Source organism: Pleuronectes platessa, chromosome 7 (genome assembly GCF_947347685.1).
Source record: "Pleuronectes platessa chromosome 7, fPlePla1.1, whole genome shotgun sequence".
Lineage (NCBI taxonomy): Eukaryota > Metazoa > Chordata > Actinopteri > Pleuronectiformes > Pleuronectidae > Pleuronectes > Pleuronectes platessa.
In genome coordinates, this window is record NC_070632.1 from 4,253,717 (window position 1) to 4,274,883 (window position 21,167).

General features: G+C 44.4%; 1 protein-coding gene across 3 annotated transcripts; it reads right to left on the reverse strand.

Moving 5' to 3' along the window:
• Positions 1-20,898, reverse strand: siah1 (siah E3 ubiquitin protein ligase 1). Of its 3 annotated transcripts, XM_053426476.1 has the most exons (6): positions 11,411-11,993; positions 11,254-11,339; positions 7,548-7,604; positions 2,971-3,152; positions 2,593-2,889; positions 1-2,283 (listed from the first exon to the last, which is right to left on the reverse strand). In XM_053426476.1, the coding sequence occupies exons 2-6, from the start codon at positions 11,267-11,269 to the stop codon at positions 1,912-1,914; spliced, it is 924 nt and encodes a 307-aa protein (XP_053282451.1). In that variant the 5' UTR covers positions 11,270-11,339; positions 11,411-11,993; the 3' UTR covers positions 1-1,911. The 3 variants fall into 3 exon arrangements, with proteins under 3 accessions (XP_053282451.1, XP_053282452.1, XP_053282453.1); XM_053426477.1 differs by lacking the exons at positions 11,254-11,339; positions 11,411-11,993 and adding an exon at positions 20,713-20,898; XM_053426478.1 differs by lacking the exon at positions 11,254-11,339.
• Positions 20,899-21,167: the final 269 nt, after the last annotated feature.

Consider the following 21,167-nt stretch of genomic DNA (forward strand, 5'->3'; position numbering starts at 1 on the left):
TATGAAAAAGATAGATTTATTTAATGACAAATTAAAACAGAAATAAAGTCAAGGAGTTGAGGGAGAGCAGCAACATGACAGACTCCACGTGGAGAGCAAGGGAGAGATGATTGGCTTGACCTCCCTCCCTCCTCACAGACAAAAAGAAAAGGAAACGACTTACCACACAAACAGAGACAAATAGATGAGGGGGAGAAACAATCCACTTGTAAGAGGGGAAAGAAAAACACAAACCTTCAGAAGAACGACACAACTTGCTTTTTAACTACAAACACTGAAGTTTAGCCACAAGTTTTACAACTGCCTTTTAACTTTGTTTTTAAAAGTCATTACAAAAATGATAATTATGATAATCTCCATTTAATAATAACAATAGCAACATTGTAACGGTAGAAACTGTCCCTCGTTCCTGGTTGGGTGATCAGTCAGTCAGTGGTTGAGGCCGACGCCGGCGAAGGAGTGAGAGGAGGAGGAGGAGGAGGAGGAAGGAGAAAGGAAAGAAGAGTCTCGGAAGAGGAAAGGGAGAAAGTGAGCAGGCTTCATGCCAAATGTCCGACTCACCTACACACATACGTACACACACAGACTCACAAAGACACACATCAGGCGTTCTTCTCTCCTCTCATACAAAAAAAACTGAACTAAAATAATTAAAAGAAACAGACTTAACAATAAACCCGGAAAAAACAAACTTTGAATCAACTGAAATGCAGTGTTTCCTCTTCTCCTCGCTGTGAAAAACTAAAACAAAAAAAACTTCCTCTCCTTCTCAGACACACACTCAGTTCGCTGTAACACCTGTATACACACACACCAACACACGGCCTGTTACACAGAGACTTTAGTGTGTGTGTGAGTGTCAGGACTCCACTGATGTGTCCTGTGAAAATAAAGATTCAAGAAAAAACCCAGGGCTGACGTCATGAAACCTACAGTATGAGAGCAGACTAATAACTGGGACGACGGTCCAATGCACAACCGTTAGCCTGTGTGTGTGTGTGTGTGTGTGTGTGTGTGTGTGTGTGTGTGTGTGTGTGTGTGTGTGTGTGTGTGTGTGTTGGGGGGGGGGCCGTGAGGAGGCTCCAGGGACCTTCGATGCCGATCAAAGGTCTGGGTCCTGGACAGACCCGTGGGGGGGCCTCAGTGGTCCCGGCCTGTGGCTGACGATTCCAGTCGCAGCATCAGTGTCACAGGTGGACTTCAGAATCCAAACGCTGGACTCTGGGGTCCAGCACAAGCCAGAGCCGTGGTTCCGGTCCTACTTAGTTTAACGGTAACCAGGAGGTCCGATGGCCACAAGGGTGGGGGGGGGGGGGCGGGGATCACTAACAGAAAGAAGCTAGACCGCTGGCGAGCTGCCTAGCCCTGACCGGGAGTCCACGATGAAGCTAGAGTTCACAGAGCTGCTCAGCGGCGAGCGGCCTCCGGCGTCCTGCAGCGTGTGAAATGTGTGAGGATGAGGAAGAGGAGAAAGAGAGCGACACCGAACCATGAGTGGTGGAACTCACTCCCAGGGAGACGTGACCGGAGGAATGAGAAGGTTGAGGAGTTAACAGCTTCTCAGTTTGTGTCTGTGTGTAAGACCGAGAGGACGAGACAGCGTGAGCGTGCACGAGTCTCACATACAAGTTTGTGTGTTTGTGTCAAAGTCTATAACCATCATCGCAGTTATGTCCTTGTGTTTATTATTCCTTCACTCATTCATCCATCCAACCATCCATCCACTCATCCATCCATCCCACCCACCCCCTGGGCCTCCACGGCTGCCCGATCTGACAGTCCAGTTCCACGTCTCTAGGGGTGGGGCAGAGAGGGGCGGGGCGCTGTGAGGTCACAACTTATTTGACCCCCTAAAAAAATGCCCCGTGACAATCTGTAACTGTTTGACCCTCTGCTCTTCAAAAAAGGTTCTTAGCACATGGAGATGGTGACGTTGATGCCCAGGTTGCCGTTCTCGGCGAACAGCTGCGCGATGGACGTGTCGAACACCAGGCAGTCGCTGTTCATGATGGCCGTGGCGATGCCCTCGTGGATGGAGCGCGGCGTGGCCTCCCAGGTCAGGCGGCGCCGGTGCCCGTTGAGCTCCAGCCGGTAGGCGAAGTTCTCCGCCTGCTTGCGAGTTCCGATGAGCTGCACGATGGCGAAGAACTGCTGGTGGCCGTCGTACTTCTCCTGCTTCTCCAGCACCAGCATGAAGTGGAAGCCGAAGCACGACTGCATCATCACCCAGTCCACCGCCCCGGGGAGGTTGATGTCCGTGGCCAGGAACACAATGTCCTCCCCCTGCACAGACACACACACACACAAGATCAACTGGTTAACAAAGCTACACAATCATTAGAAATCTCTGAAGCTCTAAACTTTAGAAGTTTCAGAGCCACTAAAACCCAAGCACTGCTGACTTGTTTACATGTTTATATCTGTTTGTTTGTCAACAGGATTACACAACAAGTACTCCACTGTACATCTCAGTGAGGTTTATATGATCAGTTATTAAATGAAGGTATGAAAATCAGGCAGAAATGAGCATAGATCAGATCCTGCAGAAAGGGGCGGAGTCTACTGAGTGGAGGTAGTGAAGTAGAAAGTGACCTGCAGTGTGGTGATGGACTTGTGCTGGTGCATCAGGTGAGGCATGACGGCGTCCAGGGAGCCCTGCCACTTGCAGGAGGCGCCGGGGCAGGGGCAGGAGTACGGCCGGAACTCGCACAGCTCCTCGTGCTCCGTCTTGTCGGTGTGGGGCAGCGTGACCTCGCAGCCCGACGAGGCGTACTTGCAGGGGAAGAGGACCGAGTTGGCCACCTTCTCCATGGCCAGGTTCCTGATGGAGCCCAGGGGACCTCGGCAGGTCGGGCAGCAGGTGAGCTTGGGCCGGCAGTTGGAACATACCTGGAAACAGAAAACATACATTTGAGATGTAGATTTACAGGCAGATGATCGTCTCTGAGAGTTCAGCTGGACTGTACGTACCAGGTGCCCGGACTGACACTGCAGGATGGGGGGGAGGACATAGTCGAAGCAGACAGGGCACTCGAACAGACTGGCCAGGTCACTGTTGGAGGCTGTGGTGCCCGACAGGGTGGGCACGCGCTGGGAGGGGGGGCACTTGGAGGTTCCTGTGGGCAGCGCGGTGGCAGTCTGGCGACTCATTTCTGGTGAGGAGAGAGAGAGAGAGGGAGAGAGAAAGAGAGGGAGAGGATTCTTCAGTGGAGGAAAAACCTTCACCTGCTCATTGAAGATGTAAACATGACGTGTGGAACATCTCGTCACACACATCTAAACAGTGGCTCAGAGCAGCCGGCCTCCACACGTCTACCTTCCTACCAGCACTTTGGATTCTGAGATGAAGTATTCACATGAATATGGATTCAGACATTTTAATGTAAACGTCATTTCATAACATTGTTTTTGTGAGAAATAAACCCCAGACACATTTGTATTGAATGCAATAGTAATACAGGTGCGTGAGTGTGTAGTTGTTTCTTATCGTGCTGTGCAGTTGCCGTGCTAACATGTTTGTGGTTAGGTGTGTGTTATGTCTGTGGAGCAGAGGGCAGAGAGGAGGCTAGTGAGGGCTGGAGAGTAAGGCATGTGTTGAGGAAGAGGAGCGGGGGGACATGAAGTGAGGAGGACAATAAAGAATCCAGCATGACGTCTGTTTTAATAAAGCTTCAGATTGAAAAGGCAGTGTCCAAACGCAGAGGAGGGCGAGGAGATTTTAGAAACAGGAAGGTGAGGAGGATGTTTCTCTGGTCAGAAGTAGAGGAGATGGGTGGGATGACTGTGCGTGCCGGTGACCCCGCCTACTCTGCTACCCGGCATCCTTTTTATAGCCCTGCCCACAAACAGAGGCAGCTCAGGGAGACGCAGAGGAGGGAGAGACAGATAGGGGAGGAGAGGGGAGGGTGAAGTGTGTGGGAGGCGATGACAGCAGTGGAGAATCAAGTGGTGAGATAGTGAAGCAATGTGCAGACAGACAGGACATCAGCTGTGCTGCCCCTTCTCAGCTAACAGCTAATTTAACCATTTAGAAGGAGACGTATCATATGAACATATTCAGGTTTATAATCTTCATCTGTGTCATCACTTGAAAACGGTTCAGAAAACACATGACTTCCCTCAAACTGTTCATTTCTGCAGCTCCTCTTTTCTCCCTCAGTCTGGAACACGAGGATTTAGCTCCTGTCTCTTTAAGGCCCCTGGTTTTGTAAGCAGTTATCTGATAGGTGTGCATTATGTCATGTGACATCACAATGGTGCAGATTTTTTATTTACAAATTCTCCGGCGTTTCTGTTGACTTCAGAACATGGTGAGTGTTAGTAAGCGGATCGTGTCGGAGCTGCTACCAGGCGGACCAATCACAGCTCTTGCTGTTTGCGTGGCCTTGACGTGTAGTTACATTTTGGTGGAGGTGCACGTCGGGTTCGGTGCAGCGGTCTGCGTAGGGCACACGTCTAAGCCTAGGCTGCGGGCGTAGCTTCAACGCAGAAGCATGACTTGGCCCCAAGTCCAGCGTGGCAGCTAGCAGCGTGACCAGCAGGCTGCAGAGCTACACACTGGATCTATTGAGAGACATTACAGTCAAGCAGACGCAGGGACAGTTAAACACATCTGCTGTGGTGAAGACACTGTCTTAGCAGCTATATATAGAGCTTCTTAGTCCGGCTAGCATGCTAGCACAGAGGGACCAAATTAGCTCAGAACATTCTGCTAGACCAAGGCCAGGGTCACAGTCAGCTAGCATGCGACAGAGATATCTGACATGAGAGTATCTTTAAACAGCTGTCACCAGTTTGTCTAATCCAGCTTGAAGACAATGCTATGATTGTGATCAGAGGGGAAGTCCTTTCCTGTGGTTGTGTAGCTTCCTTAAATACGTGTGTATAAATCTTGTGTATATTTAAGTTCCTGCAATCCATATAAAATGTAATGTATCAAATATTTTTATTATCACCTTTGCTGGGACAAATTCTAACGATTGGTTTTCATCTTCATAGTTTTACTACAGGGCTAATATATATATATCTAGTTGCTTTAAATGAACCATAATCTAATCTATTTAAGACTCAGTACATAAATGAAGTATGTACATATTTAAAATTCAGATTGACTTTGAGATGGAAATTATGTTGCTTAAAAAAGCCTTGATGTGTTTAAGACACATCAATTTATCCCGAGATGCCATCTGCTGCTGCGTGTGTGTGTGTGTGTGTGTGTGTGTGTGTGTGTGTGTGTGTGTGTGTGTGTGTGTGTGTGTGTGTGTGTGTGTGTGTGTGTGAGAGAGTTTGTGTGAGGCTGATTGTTACCACAGAAACAAAGTGCAGAGTCATCTCGTGACATGTGTGGATGACGAGTGCCAATGGAAGTCAGAGAGAAAGTCTCGGCTCATGTTTGATTAATAGAACAAGATGAAGCCTGACAGCAGAAAACAAACTCGCCTGAAATAGATCAACACTGGACCTCAACCAGGAGGCCACGAGAGGGGGCGGCCATTATGGTCCTAGAGCCCAGAGCAGAGGTGCCAGACCAGATCCCAGAAACACTGGATTAAAATGTATTGTTTTAATTCAACAGTGAGGATGTCATCCGTTCAGGAACAACGATATATAGTCAAACTTATTATGGGATTTCTGGCAGGGCATCCGCACCCACTGCTTTTTTCACTGGTGCACAGAGATCTTTGAAAAAGCCAGCTCAGTTGTGACTGATGTGATTAACACATTGCTTCTGATTGGCCGAGCTACACACAGGCTCTTGGAATTTGGGGAGCAGAAATGTTGCCAACATGGCAGCACAGACGAAGAGCACACTTTGTCAAAAGCGTTGTCCACTGTATGAAAGACATTCATAATGTTCTTTAGCTGATGTCATCCTGAACATGGAACATTACCCCCTCTCTTTGTGCATCTAAAACCTTTTCTAGTCAGTTTTTACAGAAGAATGTCATTAAAGTGTGCATTTAATTTTTTACATTGATTCCTGTCTCTTTTGTGTCCCTGACAGATTGTATCTCAATGGGATCTTCCTGGTTGAATAGAGGATTAATAAATCAAATAAATAAATGATTTAAACTTCACTTCTAACAATACCCTGCCCTTCTGCCTTCTAAGAACCGTCAGGACAGACAGTTGGCAGCACACGAGGTTAGAACAAGTAGCCACATGCTCAGCTAAAAAGAGAGTGTGGGGATAAACATAGCATCACTTGTTAAGCTGGCATATAGGGGGGCAACAAAAAAAAATGACACTGCCATGATAAAGGCTGCATGCAGATAAGCAGGGCTCGACACTCTTGCTGTGAGCAGCAGGGTTACAGCTCGTACAGTGTGAATTTACAATTACACGGCTCCTGCGATTTGCTTCTTACAGTGTGGACACCTGGCTGCTCATTAGGGATGAGATCATTTATACAAAAATTATACATCCGAGAAAAAGATACGACAAAAACAGTGTACAAGACATGTTGAGTGTGCAGGATTGATACGTGCAAGTTGTTATAATTGAGGCTACTTCTCGAACCATTGGTGTTATTTCAGCTCAATAGAAGTTGGGTTATAATCCCAGAGAGAGGGGCAGACACAGGCAGGTTTTCTAAAAACAACAAGTTACTTATTGTAGTCTGGCCTCAGAGGTCTGTGTATAAGGCAGGGTACTGAAATAAATGTGTCAGTGGTCAGAGTCACAACTAAGTTGAATCTTAGTCCACATATCTTTTAAATCTGTGTGATGCACATTGTTAGAGGACATCATTATCTCTGATGACCACTGCAGATAAAAGCCCATAAACTAACTCCCCCCCCCCTGTATAGAAAGTTGACAAAACAACCGAGACAGACAAGAGGACAGACAGAACTGTATGATGTGAAAACAAAACTGTGGCACGTGTGAATAAAAATAAATTAATAAAAAGCTTCAGATGTGACTCAACAGAAGCAGTGACAGATGGAAACATTGAAAGAACTGAAAGTTGTACTAGACACTGAATGTTTTTTTATTTACTTCTTGTGGACATTGTTTTCCTCATGTTGCTGATGAGGTCACTACAGATTCCTCTACATGGCACTTTGTATAGAGCGAGGAGGGAGGAGTGAATATCGGACACAACCTAACTGAATGCAAAGCAACATATACTTCCTGTTTTCTGAAACAGTTTCATCTGTTCATATAAATTAAGACCAGTGTCCAAAGAAAAAAACCTCTACTGGGGGAAAATCTGAAACTGGGCAAACAATACTTTGATTGAACAGTTTATCTAGGCTCTGATGAATCTGGCAACACTGAACAAACGTGTGAGAGAAGGAGGTGAAAACAAGGTAGAGAGTAATGAGCACACACTGCTCTGTCTGAAGAAGCTGGAGGGAAGGATGACAGCAGAGAGAAGAGAAGACAGGTCCACAAAGAGAACATGCTGCCCGACCAGTAGACAACTCAACTGACAATATGACATCGAGGACATCAGGACACAGACGTGAGACGAGCTCCAGAGGAACATTTGAAGACACAGGGACACAGATGTAGAGTGAGGGGAGAAAAGCACCAACACTAACCTTCGTCCATAAGATTTCCAAGTAAGGCTTTCGTCTTCTCTTGAAATGTGGGGACCTCTGAAAAACAAAAAAAGGCAAACAAACATGACTTGGAGAATCAAAGCTACAACAAATTGTCTGGGATTTCCAGAATAGTGATGGAGGAACAGACAGGAAATGAAAAACACATATCTAACTTCCCTGGCCTGACCGAGGGCCTGGTTCTGGACCAGCTTAAATCTGTTCATATATGAAGCGGATCAGATTTGAAACATTACAGTGTAATATTTATGGCGGCCATCTTCACTATGAGTCCAGGAAAGTCCCTGTCTGTCATGTACATTTCCACAGACTGAACAATGTTCATTCAAGGCATTTAAGCCACTTACTGTGCAGCTAATGCAAAGGGGGCATTAGCGTGAGACTTTTACAATCATCGATTCCCACTGTACGGTCTGTTGGCTCCACACCATTTTCCCAGCACAGTTAATTCAGGTTCCATTAAGCAGTTCACTGAACTCTCAGCAAAACACTTTTGATAAGTTTCCACAAGACTCTCATGTACGAAGTCAAGGGAACTGTGGCTGTATTAATAGATTTTGCTCAGATACAGTATGGGTGGGTGACGGGTGTGGGTCAGGAGGTAGGGCGGGTCGTTCCATTACCGAACGTTTGGTGTTTGACCCCCGGCTCCATCATCATGCATTAACAAGTGTCCTTGGGACAAACCCCAAAATGAACCTTCTATGACATGTGATTTAAAAGCGCTGTATGAATGGGAGTGTGAAAGGGGGAACGTGACCAGGACTGTTAAGGCGCTTTGAGTGGTCGTTACTATCAGTAAAGAGCTGTGCATGTGAAGTCCACCAATCAGAGCACGTCCATTGACCACACAACTGCCACTAGCTGCATATGAGCTCAGTCTGACCTTGATGAATTGCATTTCTGTCATTGATGCTAAAAGTTAAAAACAGTAATGTAGTGTGATGTGGATTCAGGTCTTAACGTAAGATTTAGCTAAACTCACTTTAGCTAAAAAAGAAGCAACTGTGCCTCTAAAGCCATAAATTGCAACTACGGGGCATTTACAGTGATAATTATCCTTATCCTAATATCTTTTCTTTTCATCACAATAACTTTTGTCACTTAACCTCACAAGCAAGAATTGTCTATAAGCAGTGTGTGCTTAGATATCTTCATTGTCATGTAGTTGAGAAATTAAAGGCTATCATAGCATTCATATAAAGAAAAGGGCTAAGACATTCCTCGGTAATTATGATTCAAGAATAAACAATGGCAACGTTTATATGCGCACAAATCATACGACTGAAACAATAAGTCAGTTGGAGCCGATGCAACCATCACAGTTATTACATGAACGCAACTGTGCTCACAGAAGGAGCAAGTTTAGAGCATCTTAGTTTAGAAACTTTCAAATCATTCTTTCAAGAGAGTTTCTTAATCCAACTTGAGCCGATTGGGTCACAGAAAATAAACTGCTCTCCAACACATACCAAAGATTTTACATCCATCCACAATATTCTATAGATTCAACGCTCGATAAGCAGCAGATTTACAGAGACAACAACAGGGATGTGACAGAACAAAGCCTTCACAGCACGAGTTTGTCGGGATCTGTTAAAAATAAATTTGACATGTGCAAGCTGGATATAAGGGGCAGATATGTGATATGATGAGCGACTGCTGGTTGAACACTGAGACGGTGGAATCAGCTCAAGAGAAGTTGAGCTCAGAAGGACACATGGGTGAAGAAGAAAGTAACGAAGAAGGAAGGAACCAGCTGGATGGATTTCTGGTGCAGGAGGATAAACTGGTTTGATTTTATCTGAACCGGTAGAACCATCTTTTGGTCAATAACATAAATGAGCATACAGCCTGTGCAGCACTAACCTCAAATTGTATTAAATTACCAATAAGCACTATTACAGTGTGATTCAATTAATATCATTTTGTTTGTAGGTGGACTAATGAATCCACTAGTTGAGCAGTAGCTAACTTGTTAATCAAACTCCAACCTGTCATACTTCAGGCGCGTTGACTTTGTGTAGTCTTCTCCAAAACAGCAATAGTCGCCACTAAGAGAAATACAACAACACCACTGGAAAACGGCAAAGAAGATGAAACACAAAACAAACCATTTTGGCACCAGCTTGTTTCCTTCAGCTTTGGGCCTTCCTCATCTTGACAAAACTGGTTGCAGAGGGTTTTCCATAGTTTCCTACATAATGCCTCATCTTTACCAACAGTCACTCTCAATCTCCCTCCAGGAGCCATCTGGGAGTCGCTGGGCTCCCTCATTAGTGACGGGGTCATAAAGCTAGCAGTAGAGACAGACCTGAGGTTCTAGCCAGACTCCAGCCATGCGGTGAGCGCCAAGTAAAGAAGTTGGGAGGTGCAGAACCAGCCGACATGACAGTGTGCCAGTGGAAATTACGTAATCTCTGGTGCATGCTGCTGGTCGCAAGTACAACGAGCATAAAACAAGCTTTAATCTTTTTATGTTCCACATGTCCGCCGAGTCAAGTGCAACAGCTAGGAGTTCAATTTTATGTACAAGTCTGGACTTCGCTTGATATCAAACCGGTTTGCAAATGTTTACCATGAACGAACCGTAGCAAAAGATACAGATACAGAGAGATGCAGGAGATAGATGGAGAGCATGAGTGGAGGGGAAGGCAGAGAACAAGCTGAGCTTCGACACAAACCAGAGAGAACCATTCTTTGTTCTCAACTCATTGCCCACTCACATACACACTGTACAGTGTTAGATATAATTCACAATGCACGCAGGCAGAGTTTGTTTAAAGCGTCTTCTGTACTCAACAAATTATTCAACATGCATTTTGTCTCAAGATAAAGTACGTTCACTTTTTCTCAACAAGCTCCCAATAAAAAAAAGAAACTGACAAATTATCAACTTGCTTCAAACACAGCTGAGATGCACTGAGGAAAGGAATTTATGACATTTTACAACACCAGCTAGGCAGCTAGGCCGGTTGCAGTTATAAAACACACAAAGCTGATGAGGGGAAAAAAGAAGGTATAAATGTTTCCACTATGAAGTGCATTATCTTTTAAAAGCTCCTTCACCTTTAGTCCCGTGCACGCTCCTTGTGGCTATGCATGAGAAGAGGAGTCGGAACAAGGAGTTCCAGGGTGGAGCTTGCTGTGCTACGCTAGCTGGCTTCACATTCACTTGGACCTGAGACGTGGGGGTGGAGCGTTCACGCAGCCCCTCACTGCCATATTTCTCCAGCCTCTCCATGGAAACCACACACTGTTGCCGCTGCCCTTAACATACCACAAAAAGGAGGATCATATTTCTTCCTCCTGGTCCCCCAGTTAGGAGGGGTGAGAACACGAGGGTCCGGGGCGAGCTGTAATGAAAGAATGAGTGCTGTGTCCAGACGGGGCCAGATGGGGACGCTTAATCGTAGGAAAAATAAATGCCCACAAGGGGATCGAACAAGAGAGAGACACCGGCGTGCTAATGCCTTTGTCATTGGAATCTCAAAAAACCACAAAACGTCAAATCCCAAAGTCCCTCGGTCACCATAACAGCCAGAAAAACAGCCGCTGACATCATGTGGGTGAAGCAGGCATCCGTCAGAGCTGCCAAACTACAAGAGGAGCACCAGGCAGGTTGCTAGGTGCTTATGCTTCAGCATGAGGAAAAAGAGAAGGTCACTAATTTGCTTTCTCTTACTCTGAAAGGCTTGCATTAGTCCGAGAGCAGTCTGCCAGTGTGTGTGGTCAACCCGCCACTCCCCGGCTGCTCCCGGCCACTGGGACCTGAAGGCAACATGAGATATTTTACACAAGGCACGTTAGATTTCCCTCAAAGCTGCATGATTGAGTTCCACCTTTGTTTCTCCTGCTGCCAAATATTCAGGAAGTGTAGAGCTTGGAGCGCTGCAGCTTTTCACAGACATATCCTCTTCCAAGACCATTTCCCCAAATGGAAGTTTTGCAGCAAAAAAAGAAAAATAGAAAAATTCCAATCACAAAAGAATGACTTGTGTATTAAAAAACTAATATTTAGTCGTGTAGAAGAGTTGCTTGGAAAAAAAAACTCCCTTTACTGATTAGAACACAAAGCCCTGTTTCCTGCTGGGAAGAACAGAGCAGCTCGCAAGAGGGGGACAGAAGGGAAAGTCCCGGACAAAGTCTCTCTCTCCCGCTGACTTTTCCCTCCTCTGTGCTCTCTTATTCAAGCCATGTTCTCTCTGTCCCCTGGAGTGTGCTAGGTGTCACTGCGGCTGGGTGTGTTCGTGCAGGACAGAGGAGCTAAGCCGGCATCCAATGTCAGTCCAAACAGAGCATGCTCACTCACACCCTGCCCCTCTCGGCGGCAGCCTACCCAAACACACAACCTCTTCTTCTGTGCAACACGTCATTTCTCTTCCACACAGATTGTAACTCGACTACAAATTTTCTTCACCACCCCCCCGCCCAACTTAACTTCCTGTCTGCGTCCCTCCATTTTCCCTTTTTTTCTACGTGCACACTTCCTTACATGCATTCCCTTCTCTACCCTGCATATTTTTTCCTGGATGGACGTCCTCTCTCCAACTCCCTCTCCCCCACTTCTGTTTCTTCCTCTCGGCCCCCTCCCTCGGCCTGGCTCTGTGTGAGTCTCAGATTTCACTCTTGTCTGGCTGCAGGCAGCACCACCGCCAGCTGCCCTCGTTGACACCATACCTTACTCATTGCATTTTCTTTCCATTCCATCGACTTCCTCTCACACCATTTGCCTCAGTGTAATAGGTGCCTATATACTGTATATATCACATTTCGTGACTTCACAACATGTCATTTATTTAATGCATTTAAACTTCATTGGAAGTGTACTATATGTTAGTAGAGAGGTTCAGACCCCAGAATAGGAAATGCCTCCGATACTGCAACATACAGGACTTCAGTTTCTAGCGGTTGCACTATTGTTGCCAATTACAACAGCTTTTTAAAAAGGAAGCAAATGTGTAAATTGTGTAGTTTGAGATTTATTTATTTAAGTCTTTTTTCAGTTATAACTGTCAAACTAGATCATAAAAATGAGTCCTATGATACTCATTATCTTTGTGCATTTGTTTTTCAAAGCAATGCAACAATGGTACAATAATCACTTCAATACAGGGTAAGAAGAATACAGCTGGTAAAATATGTTATGTTTTAAATGCACTGGGGGGTACTTCAGCAAATACAGAAAAGGTCCAGGTATTAGAATCAGTAAGGGAAACTATGGGATTGGAACATCTCTATATCTCACTACAGGTACTTTGCAGATGAAAAACAATGTGATGTATTTCTGAGATCAGGGGACTCCATCCCTCAGGATTCAGTCGCCACGGATATGAAAAGTGTTCTCTTCTCATTTGTTTCTTACTCTGACATAAGCTCTTTTTTTTCCTGCACACAAACTCTGGCTTCCTTTCTAAAAACAAACAGAACTGAGCCAGCCAGGAAAAGAAGCCCCAGTGAAACCGAAATCTCTCTGAGAACCAGAATCTGATTGTCAGCAGGAGAGGAAACCGATAACGAGCTTAGTGAACACAGAACAATACGTTATCAATGGCCCTGTTCACACGGCGCACTAAAACGAATCTTTTGCAATTCAGTGGCAAATCGACAGAAAAAACAGGACACACGGTTTAAACAGAGGCGTTCACATTGGTGTTTTTTTTTCTTCCTCAGGTGAGATGAGCCTGGATTCTGGCTGTGAAAGCACATTTAGACTCGTGGGGCTGAAAGAGACGACAGGAGGCGCGCGGCTGTATTCTCCTCACCGTCGTTACACTGCATCTGTTCACATCATCACCACATAATATAAACATAATGTAGTCAGAAATTCAGCAGCAGAGAAAATATGTGCACAAAGAGAGCCCGCTGTGAGACAGACACACACACAGAGCTATAAAACAACACAAGTGACACTAGTCCAATGCCCAGAGTGTGCTATTAAAGGGGCCGAGCAGCGGATGCAACAATGAGCCATCTGGACCAGGCAGCAGTTGATCTCCAAACACACCAACATGTCCACACCTACAGCCAGGGGTTTACAAAGGGGAGAAAGACGGACAGATTATTTACATCATAAACACTTTGGCGATACAGATGTCTAAATTTTGCCGAGCCAATAAACCAGCACTGAACTGAAATACCAGTGAGTTGGAGGTTTGAAAATTCATATCTTGGCAGAGAGCTTCTAAAATATGCTTGAACTGAATTGTACACAAACCTAAATTTCCATATGAAACACATCTTGCTCTTGTTTTCTCTTACAGTCTGTCATCTACCTTTCTGATGTGAGTCACTGAGACAAAAGGCAAAGAAATATATAAATAAGTTCTTCACAGCTACTTGTCCAAAACTACTTGATAAAAAGGCTTTGCTCAGATCTAATCACCACGTTTGTTGTGATTTCACTCGTCTCCACTGGTTCACTGTTGCTCAGTTTATCCTGTTACCAATTGTGAGCTAAATTTAAAACAAAGACATTGAAGTTAACCCACTTGTCCCCACTGTTGATGAAGAATGGCCCCAGTGTCATACGGGGCCATGGGTGCATGCAAAGTCCATTTAAAAGCTTTGACCAGCCGATTACTGTACTGTTCCCAGGAACAACTGCGTCTACAGTGTGTAAAAACAGCAATAAATAGAAAGATTACACTAGACTGAGGTTCCCATTCAATTTACAAGAATCTAAAGGAAGCTTGAGAGGAACTGGCTCGAGAAAATGCAAATTAATTGTCTAGAAGTCAGTTGGGATAAACAGCTGGTGGCACCAGTTTTCCAGTCAACATTTGCAAAGGGAGTAGATGGAGGAAGATGACATATTTAAAAGAGTATCAGCCAAACCTCAAATAGTAGAACATGTGTGGGTCAACATAAATCTCATGTTTATGTTTTTCGTCACCCGAGGGCAGCAGTGGACATTTCAGTCGCATGCTTCTACTGAAATTCGTGATTACACACACAATTTGTGTAATCCCCAAAAAATTTATGTTGCATTATGATGCATGTGGCAAGTGGACGGAATGTGAAATGCAACCGCACATCCGACTAGACAAAAACCAGAGGCATTGAGTTACACTATGTTTTATGCTTATTGTAAGAACCGTTGCAGCATCACTGCCAGAAGAAAAACAAATCAACATAATGTTCCAACCTCTTCACTGAGAGAGTGGGCAAACTAATCAGGAGGCAATTCACTATTCATGAGGAGGTTCTCCCATTTGGCTCAGAGGTAGATAAGGTAACAGAGGAAACCACTCTTCACAACAGACAGAGGAAGCGACTACATCAGCGAGTTGCAGGAGTTACCCCCCGCTCGCTGACACAAACTGGATCCTGGTGAAGCAGATGAACAGTTCACTCACCGACTCTCCCCTGTTGTCTAATGCATGATACATGTTTGCACCTACAGCTGAATGTAGAGTTATACTACGACATTTAAGTATATAGCATGACAGATAATTGGAAGTAAAACATTTCACATATAACCATAAATATTATGAAACGTAACTATATTAACAAAAAACGCAAATGCAGCTGCATATATAGGATGAAAGTAAAATACTTTAGATTCTAACAGAGATCATCACAGTGTGCATTAAAACAAAGGATATTTAGTTCTATATATATATCCATCTAATATCATTGGGGATGAGTGAAGGCAGCTCAAAACACACAAAAAACAACAAATCATGGACACAAATTCTTTCACTTTGGCAGTCGCCTCTTTTCCACAGCAGAAAAAAAAACACAAGAGTGTAACAGTGCAGCTTAGCAGCTTGTTACCATGGAGAAGCCGCACAGAGCAGGGATATCATGGCGAGCAAAAAAACTACACACAAACAAACACACACACACACACCTTGTGTCTTATGTTCAGGCACAAACACACACAGAGCGATAAAGCAAGCAGGGACTCCCTTTGGCATTAGTAAGAGATCTAGAATTACCTCACTGCTACACAGCTAGTGAGTCACTGTCTCTCCCACACATGCGCGTGCACGCACACACACACACACACACACGCACACACGCACACAAACACACATGGCCAGCAGTCAGAACAGCTGTCGATCCTGAGCTGAGCTCTAGTCACTGCTGCCGATGCTTCAACCAATCAGGTCGCAGTTTACTTCCCCGGCTGTGCAGTCATCTCCAGACTCTGGAGGAACCTTGTGAAAAATTTCTGTATAAAGTATACATGATTGATTTAATGTGTGATATTTCAACTTCACTTTGTTAATCTTTGTGTTATTCTTCTGTGTGTGTCTACTGTATTTAATAGTGTGATGTGCAAGTTAAATTCCTTGTGTGTCAACTTACTTTCCATGTGTTGTGTATTTGACCTTTGACCCGCAAAACATGTATGACAAGGCTGAAGAAATTCACTCTGGTTCTTCATGAAGATGGGACGGACAGAGGGACAAACCCAGAAAACTATGTCTAAGGCACACAAGCATAAAAATGCCATCAGGCTTGGTCGTAGATGTCGGAGAGCTTACACACCACATCTCATCCTACCCTTAATAGATTAAATATCACAAGAAAGTACCAAGAGTCCAAAATATATATAAATACACCAATGTTTGATTTTCTAAATCTCAAATTCAATGTATATATATATATTGACATAACAAGCTGAGACACATCATCTTGAGAAAACCTTGCTACTTCAAACTGATAAAGATTTGTCACAAGCGAGTCCAGTGTGTTGTCATGTGACATGCTCAGGTTAACAGGAGCAACACAAGCAGACAGACAGCTCAGATGGAACATCTGGAATTTAAATACAAAATGTGTAAATCAAGCGTATTGGATAGTAGGAAGGACAGGAGGCTGATCACTGCTATGTTATCATAGCTCATCAGCAGAAAAAGATCTGGTGAATCATCGAGTGTGAGGCATCTTTTCAGATTCAAGTAGTGTCATCATGACCCATCTCCTCAGCCTGAGGCATAGAGAATACAGACTGGAAAATTCTATATATTTGTGCATGTACCAGAGAATAGAGAGTATTCCATACAGCATGCTTTTCATTTCTGTTAAAGGTCGAAATTAAACAATGGTTTCAGGACAAACGTCAAAATATGCACTTAAATTTTATGTTTATAAATAAAAAAAGTACAATATGAAAAGTTGTGCAAATCCTTATAGTTATACCAACTGCGTACAAGACAACAGTCCTGTGCTACATGTTTTGAAGCTTATCCACTTAAATTATTTCTTAATAATTGGCCAACAGTGTAAAACCACCTCCTACACTATGTTAATAGTCCTCAGTAGAGTCAACCTATGACGCAGAGACAGCAGGGGTCAAGGTCAGAGCTAATGACCCCTCAGGGTGATGTGGCAGGTGACCACGTTTGACTCAACCATAAGTACATATGTGCTTACATCATCCTCACTGCAGAGCTCGAATTATTAATGACACAGTAAGGCGGAGAACAAGAGAAGCACCCATCAGCCGGACCTACTGTACATCCGCTGCATGCAAACTGTTTCCTTTGTGCAAGGGAAACTCTAAATGCTGACAAATGTGGGTCAAAATTCAGCGCACTGCCAACCTGTGTGTAAATATCACTGTGAACAAATAGTACACTGAATGTACACTATGATTTAATCAAGCAGTGTTAATTTTGTGCATATACCTAAAGTGTAAATCAAATACTAGGCTGATATTCATGTACGACTTATACCAGGATCTTCAGTTACAACCCCAATGCCAATAGCTGACTTAGTGCCACTGTAACTGAGCTACATTAGTTTTTCATCAAATAGAACAAAAGTGTGAAAAGAAACCCTCCTTTATTTCATTTCATTTTTACCAACCACGAGGATTTCATGAGGATGAGTCTTTCCAATCCGTGACATAAATCCCCATCATCTGTCAACATCCATCCACATATGAAAACCATCCCGGAGGCTACATTACTGTACAACTAAGCCTCTGTATGAGCTAAAAGAACCTGTGGGTCAGAGCAAGTTCATCTGTGCTGCTACATCACCAAGAGTCAGGATCATATTCAAATAACAAGCAGCCAATGGTTTCACTCAGGATGACATATGTGTGTTTTTGCACGTTTTACCTGATCTGCCGTCCTCTGAAGAACACAGAGGCATGTGAAGGCAGAGTGATTGACATGTCCCTGACTCACCTGTGAGTCAAGCACGCTGGTCAACTTTAACCTGTTTCACCCAGGCTCAACCAGAGGAGAGGTAAAGCCAGTCAGAATAATGGATGAGGCATGTGCAGCTGTGCAGGGCCCAAGAGAAAATGTTCCTTTAGGATTTTGTGATCAGCTGCTGGAAGATTCCCATGTTAGTCTGAAAACCAGGCTGTCCCCTGATTTATTCTCACCATCACGTCTTGTACTTGGCTCTGAGAGTGTGATGTCTGGATCCTGAAAAGTCTTTAGTGCAGCTCCAATGCGGCAAAATTACACAATTAGTGTAATTATTCAAACACAATGATACTCATCGTCCAGGTGGTTGTCATTAAAAAAGGGCCAGAGTTTTTTTTTTAATTATCTTTATATCTTCTAATAACCTTTGGGTATCTGGTGTTTTTCAGCCTGTGGTTACAAAAAAGCCTCTCTACATTTAGCCATCACATAGCATATATACTGTTCCAACTTTTATTGTGGTTTAAACTCTACATACAGATCACGGGCTGACAGATAATTCAGGTCACGAGAGCTGCCTCTTTTGAGTGAACTTACTTTCAACCGCAGCACAACAGTTGCAGCCTGCTGACACTACATCTACATGAGCGATGGGTAAGACTGTCCATCTAGTGACTGTTTAACCTGTGAGACCCATGGTGACACACAAACACCAAAGATATACAAAACAGGCAAATAGTTTAGGTCATTTCTTCTCTACCAGCCTCCTACAGAAGCCAATCATTTTATTTTCCAGGTATAACAAAAAGCAGGTTGTTTCTCCATCTCCACCTTAATCATAAACAAGTGGACGTTTAAACTTTAAAGACACACTTAAAGTGTTTTGTGTTTTTCCCCCCCAAATTTTTAATTTATTTTCTCCCTACAGACTAGGAGTGTTTAAAATATCTAAATGATTAAGAAAGAAAGAAACACAATCGAAAAACAATTTGAGACTAACCCTAACCTACAGATACTGGTTTGCCAAGTGTGGCTAAGGTTAGCAGTGCTAGCACCAGTAGACTTCTTTCCTTAGAGATTATCGTGCACATGCCTCAGCTGAATGTGGTTATGCGTTGCTCCGCTCAAGTCTACATACGACCTTATTTTCCTTTCCTGATGATAATGCTGCCAAACCGCACTGGTTTACGAGATGTCATGTGTCCCACTTTCCACCTTGCTGGTTTACAACATCTGGGCATTAGCACGGGCAGAGTGCATTCGCTGATGAGAGCAAACGTAACACTGGAGGCCTGCTTGGACATTTCTTTACATTTCTTACAAAATGTGTCTTCTCACTTTGGAAAAACTAGCCCACGTCGCTTCAAAAGCATGAAGCACATCAAGCTTTGTCCAATAATAACTTTGCTTTTGTTTTCATTATAAAACCAGGAGCGGATTTGTCTCAAATTAGTCATGAAAAAGTGAAACCTTCTAGTTGTCAATGAGGATGAAGTCTGAGATGTGGACTTTAGAGTTTTATTCAAAATATCCCAAAAGAGATTTATGTGCTGCTGATGCAAGGGAACCAGAGATATAAACTTAACTCAGACACTCAGCTCGACTCTGGGGCTCCTGCGAGAAACTGCACAGATTCTCTACTACGCTTTTACACAGTATTCAAAAGTGTGTCAGGTTCGTGAAATCCCATTCACAAACCTGACACACATGTGATGTCAGGGAGTGGTGCTTGTGGAGAACTCAAAGTAAACACATCACTGTCCCTCTTTAAACTGCCACTTCTGCTCGTCCAACACAAAAACAGACCCACAACCATTTCCTATTGATACTTCAAGACATGTTCAAGTTGTGTTGAGCACGTGATCACCTTTCTGTCTATTTCTTCCATCGTATGTGTCTGTGTGAAGAATGAAAGCTTTAAGATGTAGGATACGGATGTATGCATTATTCTATATTCAAAACCAAAAACTATTTTAATCTCTTCGTATTGATGGTGACACTAGAATCACTTGTTAGAACTCACTGTTTACTTATTTCAGGAGTTTACCAGTACACCAGTTGGATGAACCTCAGTTCCCATCCATCCCACCTCAACAAGTACAGAAACCGCGTCAGTTACAACAACAACAACAACCGATGTGCTTCGGCCCCTGGTCTGAGTGCACCTCCGTCACAAAGGGTCAAATCCCGCCGTCTTCAGCGATGAGTTCCTGACAGCTTCTCTCCTGACACATCTACAGGTGTCCACGTGAACTGTCACGATCCGTCAGCGGACACACACACACACACGGCGGATGAACGTGTAGTAAAACAGTTCAGCAGCATCTGAAGGGAACAACAAGAGCTGAAGGCTGACGTCCACTCGTCCTCATGTCTCAGACACACACACAGACAGACACGGTGGGGTCTTCTCCAGCCACACTCCTTCCTCTGGGGGGGGGGTAAACATTAGTCATCACCAAACCAGTTACCGCTGCTGCACATGACAAAGACCCGACTGGTTTCTGCTGGGAGCTGAACCAACCGGCTCCCGAAGCCCACCGGCCCCGTCCGGCTGACACCGACAGCGGCGTAGCCCACCTAGCTGCAACTGTTACACACACACACAGACAGAGGCCTTGTCTTGCTAGCACAGCGGCTAGCCTGTTAGCTTTAGCGACTGTGCGAAACAAGCTAGCAAACAGATGCGTTAAAAAGGAGAGCTATTTCTCTCGTGCACAGCTCAACGCGCGTGTTTGCTCGACGTCGCCGCGAGAACACCTCGCATGTACGCGTGCGTTTTTACAGACGTCATGACAACAAACCAGCTAGCGACACGGCTGAGCTAGCTCCTTTTTTTTTTTTTTTTTTCTCCTCCTCCTCCTCCTCCTCCTCCTCCTGCCAAGCTCGGCTAGCTAACAGGCAACATTAGCATCGCGCTAACGAAGGAAGCTAATGCCTGCTGTTGTTTCCCCCCCTAACACACACACACTCTCACACATACACATGCGAAAATCCGGTGTTTCTGCCGCCGCGACCCACCCGCTTACCTCGGACGAAATCTGCTTCAGCTCACTGCAGGGGAAGCGCCGGCTGTTTGGCGAGGAAACGTCCACACGAGCCGTGTTTATCGTCTTTCATTCGTTAGCTGGATCCTCTCGCGGCTCCTGATCTGAGACGAGACGCCAGGCGTTAAGTACCAGCCGCTCCGGAGCGCGCACAGTTGTTGAAGTTTGTCGCGGGGGCGCGCTCAGCACAAGCCCGAGGGCTGCACACATTTAATGTGAAGCGAGTGTTCCGGTGAATAAATATAAATGCACACGAATCAGTGACTTACAGCTCATTGCGTGCTTTGATACAATAATAATATTTTATTTTATTATTATATATTATTTAGTTTTATTTCAGATTCATAGGTCTATGTTTGTAGGTCTATATAAAATGATGACACACATATTCCAGAATACATATATATGTAAGAATCAGTGACTTACAGCTCATTTCA